The 7,739-nt window shown below is 45.9% G+C and overlaps 1 protein-coding gene across 1 annotated transcript; it reads right to left on the bottom strand.

The window, feature by feature from the left end:
• Positions 1–1,556: 1,556 nt before the first annotated feature.
• PEX13 (peroxisomal biogenesis factor 13) lies at positions 1,557–7,489 on the bottom strand. Its single transcript, XM_054628877.2, has 4 exons — positions 7,333–7,489; positions 4,237–4,937; positions 3,654–3,779; positions 1,557–3,415 (listed from the first exon to the last, which is right to left on the bottom strand). Exons 1-4 carry the CDS (start codon positions 7,398–7,400, stop codon positions 3,108–3,110), a joined length of 1,203 nt encoding a protein of 400 aa, XP_054484852.2. The 5' UTR covers positions 7,401–7,489; the 3' UTR covers positions 1,557–3,107.
• Positions 7,490–7,739: the final 250 nt, after the last annotated feature.

Raw genomic sequence — 7,739 nt, 5'->3', positions numbered from 1 at the left:
AAGGTTTGCATTGCCAACAGAGGAGATTTGTAAGAAGCTGCATTTGCTTTGTATCTACCTCAGCAGCAAATTTCACCAAGTCAGAAAAACCTTAATATCCCAGATGGAGCCTAATTCCACACAAGGAAGTGTTTTCAACCTGTGCAAAGTGGCCCATTTATTTCTACTAGACAAACAGAAGATTTTAAATTGATTTTTCAGAAAGCTGAACAAAGCTTTGACCCTGTGCATGCTCATGTTCCACCTGAGAACCACTCAGCAGTGGCACTTGTCAGTAGCTCACATATTCAAGCAGAAAATGGTTGATCTACTAAACAGTATCAGCAAGATCCAAGAATAAACTAATATCTTATAGAAACAGATGTCAAAGCTCTGTTACACACTCCTAGCTCTGCTACAGGTATATAAATAATTCAGAAGAGTAACAGAAAGGTAACTTATAAGTTAAATAAGGTAACTTACAAGTCAAAGTAAGAGCTGCTTGCCTAAATGCTTAGGTGAAGCAGTATTTCAGGCACCTCTCTTGGCTGATCTCCTCTTCTAGGCTCTCCTGTTGCAGCCACACCTGCTCCTTTTGCTCTTCTCCCCTTCCTAAAGCTCTGCAAGTCTGGAGCAGCCTGTCCACCAGCTCTCCTTTCCACCCAGTGCTCATTTAGGTCTTTTTTCTGTAGCCTGCCACGTGGACAGAAACAGACAGTAAATTGTGGTGTATATTTTACTCCAATGAACTTTAATGCCCTTCTGCAATCAGTACAATTAATTGGGAGTTAAAGAACTGACTTCAATTCCTCAGAGCCTTCTTTTCCAATTAAGGTAATTGCAAGATTGAAAGGATCAAAATTCTTGCTGAGATTTAGGAGATACAATGATGACAGTGACTTGTAGGCTGAGTCAAACAAATATAAAGACAACTCAGGTGAGAATAACCTATCTTTCTGCTAAAAGAATTGTTGTCAAAATAGTATGACCTGGAAGTGAAATTAAACTTATCTTTCTAAAAATAAGACTTAAACCATTCCAACAAGCATCATGGCATTGTCTTCTAAACTTGTTCTGAGCCAGAAAACAGAAGAGAAAACAGGAAGGAAAAAAAAAAAACCTAAAACAGCCAGAAAGCCAAAAAATCTACCTGAATGGATACTCTTAATAAAAAAAAAAATTGGGGTTTATTTATTCATTCATTGTAGACCCTTCCTCTGGTTGAAATCTTCCACTAACAGGAGAGGCTGACAGTCCATTACTTACATCTCAGAACTGTAAATCAATTCCCTCCAGGGACACACTCTGCACACAGAACTGTACACATGATACACCACTCCCTCCCTTTGCTTCTCTGTATTTTAAATTTCTGATTTTTTTTGCTATTTTCATTTCAACAACAGATATAATTTTCAAATACAGATAATTTTCTGGTACACAGGGCAATGTCTCAGGAGCATGTTCAGTTTTAAATCTCAAGGTTTTCATCTGCCCTTTAACTACTTTTTCCTTTACATCTGCACTTGAAAATCTAACAATTTACTATAAATTATTCTAATCACAATCTCCCAATCCACTTAAATTCATGTTCTATTTATTAACAACAGGCATTCAGAGATTACTTTCAAATCAAGGTTCCAGCATAACATTTGTCTTTTCAGCCACTCTACCTCAATAAAATTGTGCTCATTTTTTTAGAGCTTTGTTGTGTTGAAGAGACTTCTAAGAACCCAAGGCCAGCAAATGCCATTAAAATATAAATACTGAAAGCTTTGTTAACACATAATGGGTGTTGAAGATCCCTGTAGGAATGGTCAAACTGAAACTACTCAATCAATTAAGAAAAGGCCTGTGGCCTACTTGTATTTCCAAGAAACTTTAGAATAAAACAGCTATTTTAATGATTAAGACAAACTTAAGTTATTTAATCCACTGATGTAACCTTCAGAAGTTCAACACGTTATACATACATACTACAAGGAAAAAAAAAGGTTTAATTATCTTTGCTTCATTTAACAAAAAAACCAAAACAGTATTTCAAGACAGAATTCTCAAACATCCATATGAAGAAAATACTTTGAACAGTCTTAATATTTTTATGGCTTTTGATAAACTGGAGCCCTAAAATTTTATGGGCAGATGCAAAATTTACCACCTGAAAGGCAGCATGAAAAGTTTGTCCAACTGCAAGACCTTCTCTAAGTGACACAATTAAGCAAGAAATGTTACTTTTTCTTTGATGCTCCAATTACTATCAACTTCCTTCAACTCAAGGCTTTCCTACTGCTCAAAACCACAGGAGAGATATTTTGACACTGATATAAAATCAATAAAGGACAGAAATAAGTTGAGATGCAGATGGTAGCTGATAGATAGGCAGCTAGCAGGCTACATCACAAAATGGCTAAGAGTGATGCACAGTTAGTTAAGGGAGTAACAACTAATGGGTGCCTGACTGCAGAACACCCTTAATTCCAATGTCCTTTCAACAAACAAACAAACCAGAACTGCTTGGAACTACTGGTGATGCCTCACTGCTCTCCCTTTGTAAACTCTATTTCTCCTCCCAAGTCCCTTTTTTCCTGAGAGCTAAGTTCTTTATGACAGAACCCCACTTATGAAAGGCAACTTAAACTTCTAACTATTCCATTGTGTGCATCTCCTGCAGCTCTCCCTCCTTTCAGGGGGAGACTATGTGCTGGTACTCCTTTATGGTTCTGAGGGTGATGTTTTGGAGGACATCTTACAGAAATCACTCTTCCCTTTGCACATCTGTTGAAGAGCCTCCAGACTCCTACAAAGAATGGGTGTTAATTTGTCTCCTAAGCAAGAATGGCACTCCCTATTTTTTTTTTTCCTTTGTTTTCTATTTTATGAATGCCTCACTTCTCCTATCTCAAGATCTCAGAGTGGCTGCCAGGTGGGTGGATAGAATCACTGACGTACAGCCTTAGGTGAATCGAAAATAAATACCACAAATTTGAGCAATCATTTCTCCATCCCTTCACCAGCCAGTAGCAGCAAAAACTGGTACAGCCCCACCAGTGCTCCACTACAAACCAGATTTTCAACAAGCCCTAAGTGGTATCAATAAAGCACAGTTCAGTTGCTTTGTTGATCAAAGTGCATCAGAGCTCCTGCTTCTCTCCTCCAGCCACAGCGGAGTCCGACGCCGCAGGAACTTTGCTGCTTCCAGCAAAAACAGTTTCAAAAGCTGCCTCCTGCTCCTCCAAAGTCACAGCAGCAGCAGCAGCAGCAGGGGCTCCTCTGACAGCTGTGCTGGGAAAGGCTGGCCTCTGCTCTGCAATCCTCTCCAGGTCCACTGTTCTCCTGCCTCTTCTTTTGCCCAGGATTTTGATGTAATTAGCTGGCACAAGTCCTGTTGTTTGGCCGTCGTAACTAGCCAGGAGCCAACCACGGATCTTGGGCTGTTGCTCTGAAGAAGAGAATGCAAATGCATCAAGTTACAGGACAACTCAACAGAACTGAACAAATCTACTCTCTAAGTTTTATTAGAATGCAAGTAATCACTTCACGGGGAGTAAAAATCAGTGTGCATGAGGAATTTGGTCAAATAAGGTGGTTTGGGGGCTTTTCTATTTCAATTTTCAGACTCTTGTACTGTAAATTACTTCACATGTGATGAGAAAATAAACAGAAAATCAAAAGTTTACCTTTGGGTGCTAATCTTAGCATGTCACCAGCACGGAAAGAAATTTCTTCTTCTGAGAGAGCATTGAAATCATATTCTGCTCTTCCAACTACATGGTCATCTTCTCCACTCGCCCAGTTACTAGACACTGTTTGCAAACAAAAACCACAAGTTTATCTGCTTTGACTTACAACGTTTGGCGTGTTTTTCAAAGGAAAATGAAGAAAACACTTCACCTTCCTTGCTAAAGCTCTCTTTTCCAATAGAGAAGTGATAGAAGTAACATGAAAAGCAAGATTTGGGGAGCAAATCCAACCAACACTTGTCCCACCCAACCCAAACTGCCACATCTAAGAGGAAGGAACCAGAAGTTGAGAGGAAGCATGCTTCTGGAATCACAGAAAGCTTCAGCAGGAAACCACGTCTTAACAACAGGTTACTTAAGCAGGCTGTCACTTGCATCACATGCCTAAAATTCAATACTAATAGATGTGCCCCAGCATCTGTTAATTACTATTGCTGTAGTGTGAGATTAATCACTATACAGGTAACAAAAAAAGGAACAATACACACTGCACTTCTCTGGTGCTGCAGGTCATCTTTACCTGTTTCTTCCTCACTGTATGTAGAAAGCAGCTTCCAAATCAGGTAGGGGCCTCCCAATATGACAGCAAAGAACAAGAAAATGGGCCAGGATTTCGCAGAGTTAGCCACCTTGTCTTCGAGGCCAGCACGAGCCACTTTGCCCTCGCTCTCAGCCCACAAATCCTCGTTGTCGCAGCTCTGCCGCAGACCCAGCAGGCGCTGCAGGCGCTGGTAGAGGTACCTGATAGTTCTCACGAGAGCAAAGGCTGAGAACACCTTGGTGAAGTGGATTTTGAGGCGGGAGAAGTGGTTGGCCACATCCAGCACGGCCCTGAAGCTGTTGTAGACGGCGGAGAAGGTGGCATCCATCATCATGCTGACAGAGGCGAAGGCGTGCACGATGCTCTCGATGGACTGGAAGGCGCCCCTGCTGCTCTCCTCAGCCTGCTGCACAAACCTGCTGGGGGGAACGGCCTCGGCGCAGAAGCGGTTATAGCCCAGCCCCCCGTAGCCATAGCTGTAGGGACTGTAGCTTCCATAGAAAGAGGAGCCGTAGGAGCCGTAGCCCGGCGAGAAGGAGCTGCTGTAGGCCGGCCTGAAAGCGCTCAGGCTGCTGCTCGCCGCCTGCTGGGAGGGCCTGGGCAAGATGGGCGGGGGGATTCGTGCCACCACCGTGGGCTGGCCGGGCCTGGTCAGCAGGTTGTCACCCAAGTCAGCAGACCTAAACAAAGTCAGATAGGCAAGGTCAGCACCCAGAGTTTAGGTTTTCCTTTCCACTGACTCCTAAACACCACAGAGAGTTTCAGCAGCATGGGTGTGACAGTGTTCACAAGGGTTCAAGCATGAGGGAAGAGACAAGGATCTGACTCGTCTCCTCGACATATTTTATGGTATGTATTATATTAAAACTATACTAACAAGAATAGAAGAAAGGATTTCATCAGAAGGCTGGCTAAGAATAGAAAAAGAAGGAATGAATAACAAAGGCTTGTGGCTTGGACTCTCTGTCTGAGCCAGCTGGGCTGTGATTGGCCATTAATTAGAAACAACCACATGAGCCCAATCCCAGATGCACCTGTTGCATTCCACAGCAGCAGATCACCATTGCTTACATTTTGTTCCTGAGGCCTCTCAGCTTCTCAGAAGCTGATTCTTCAAAAATCCTAGAAAAAGGATTTTTCAGAACACATGTCTGTGACACATGGGGACAGGGAACCAGGGAGCCCAACACTCAGTACATTGAACAGTTCTGGGGTTTGCTGGAAGTAAAAGATCTGGGCAGGAAACACAGATCCTTCAGGGGGATAAAACCCCCAAAATCAGATATCCAGTGTAAACATGGAACAGGAATGTAAACATGTAAAAAACCTTTACCTATTTATTGTGTATTTAATGTATCAACCCATGAAATACACAACCCAGAGCCATCAAACCTGCTGCTCTAACACCCACATCATTCTTCTGCACATGGAAGCCCCTAACACAAACTTCTACGAACTTTCCAATCTGAAAGTTTTATTTCCAACCCTTGTTCCCAGCTCTTCTACACAATGACCCAATGATACAGCAGGAGGAAAGCTTGAGAGCTCCTCTGAACCCACTCTTAAAGGGTGGCATGACCTAAGTGGGAATCCAAGTAATTATGCAACAATATGTGCAAGGGCTTTGGGGTCCCCAACTTCCCTCTCTACCCAGACTACTTGATCACCTGTGTGCAGATTGGCAAGGGGTTAAATCTACTACTGAGCAGTGCTGGCAGAGAGAGGTCTTAATTTAGTAATTTTTCTTTTCCTTTGCATGCCCATAAGTCTAAATCATTTTATCAATGCCCTTCATAATAAAACTCTGGAAGTACTTGACTGGCATTTGAATTCTGTCAAGCAGCTTCAGCCAGTTCAATAAAAATATATGTGTTTCATTCAAACCTTATCACCCTAGAAGTCAAACATTCTATGTCCCATGCTTACTGCCTCGACTCACAATTTCCCATTTCTGCAGTCCAGAAAAGAAGAAGGAAGTCAAGCTGGAATTGCTAAGGAGCAGCTGCTGCTTGCTGTACTATTTCCATACAAGGTAGGGAACAGCTTCCTCTCAGCAAAACTTACAGGTTTCCACAGCAAAGAATAATATTTGTATCTTTACACTGCTGCTTTTTCCGTCACAGACTGTAACTCTCTCAGCAGTTGAAAACAGGAGGAAATATAAGTTATTACCCCAGCAAACAGAGCTACTGTAACTCAGTAAGTCACAGTACAGTCTTCTGTCCTTTAGACAACTTGGGACACCCCGCTTCAAAGCTGCTTGAAGCTGTTTAAAATGGGGTAAATAAACCCAGAATGAAAAACCAACACCACCAAACTGCTGGCTCAGCACTCTGCAGAGAACGCAGAGAAGTTTCTGCTCAATGTTTAGTGCTGGGCCAACCTTTAGCCCAGTTTCAGCTCCCTCCAACTGCAATCACCAGCACCAAGAGAAAAACAAGACGAGTATTCAGCCACCCAGCGGGCCTTCCTTGGCTTCCCATGAAAAAGGAATAGTTCATAAGCCCTTTCTGTGCATCCTTCTCCACGAGCAGGCTGCGCTTTCCGGGAGAGCTCCCAGAAGATGGGAACACTCACACGACACTGACAACACACAGGGATCTCTTCCAAATCCTGGGGCTGACACGCAGTTCCCCCTGTCCTGCAGAGGCTCGGGGGCTCACAGAGCTGCACAGCCCCAGGAAAGGGCTGGGAATGCCCCCAGGAAAGGGCTGCGAGTGCCCCCAGGAATGGACTGCGAATGCTCCCAGGAATGGACTGCGAATGCTCCCAGGAATGGACTTTTAATCCTCCCAGGAACGGACTGTGAACTCACTCTACCCCCCGGTGACAACACAGCTTTCCCTCCCCACACCGCACACGCAGCTTCCCTCTGCCACCAGCGGGGTTTAAGCCCGCAGCCCCTCACGCCGAGCCCGCCCCTCTCGCCCGGCACAAGCCCCTCACGGCGCGGGGCAGCCCCGGCCGGGCCCGACCTTTGAGCCCGCCCCAGGAGAGCGGGCCCGGCCGGCCCGAGGGGGCGAACCCCCACGGCCCCCGCGGCGGGGACATCGGGCGAGGGACGCCCGCACTCACTGGAAGGCGGTCGCGGTGCCCGGCAGCCGCCGCGACTCCCAGGGCTTGGGCGGCGGCGTCGCCGCCATCGCGCCCGCTCGGCCCCGCTTCGGCCTCACTCGGCTCAAGCTCGGCCTCACTCGGCCCCGCTCGGTTCGGGCTCGGCCTCGCTCGGCCCCGCCCGCCGACAGGCGCCACGCGAGAGCGCCGAGCTATTCCACCAGCCACCCTACGGGCGCGGCGCCCCACCGCGGCGGCCGAGCGATGCGCTCTGCAGCTCTGCTGAGCGGGCCTGTGCCGGCTCCGGGGGCCGCTGAGAGAGGGTGAGCGGGAACGGGAATGGGAACGGGAAGGGGAATGGGAACGGGAATGGGAACGGGAATGGGAATAGGAATGGAGCGGGAATAGGAATGGAGCGGGAATGGATC

The sequence above is a fragment of the Agelaius phoeniceus genome, chromosome 3 (genome assembly GCF_051311805.1).
Source record: "Agelaius phoeniceus isolate bAgePho1 chromosome 3, bAgePho1.hap1, whole genome shotgun sequence".
Taxonomy (NCBI): domain Eukaryota; kingdom Metazoa; phylum Chordata; class Aves; order Passeriformes; family Icteridae; genus Agelaius; species Agelaius phoeniceus.
This window is presented reverse-complemented; position numbering and strand designations above follow the sequence as displayed.

What these genes read in the sequence shown, in the direction of transcription:
- PEX13 (XM_054628877.2), bottom strand. Translation starts at nt 7,400, where the DNA reads ATGGCGGCGACGCCGCCGCCCAAGCCCTGGGAGTCGCGGCGGCTGCCG. An exon ending in ATACAGTGAGGAAGAAACAG is followed by an intron (nt 3,780 to 4,236) that starts GTAAAGATGACC and finishes GTTTGCAAACAG; the next exon opens with TGTCTAGTAACTGGGCGAGT. An exon ending in GCTAAGATTAGCACCCAAAG is followed by an intron (nt 3,416 to 3,653) that starts GTAAACTTTTGA and finishes TCTCTTCTTCAG; the next exon opens with AGCAACAGCCCAAGATCCGT.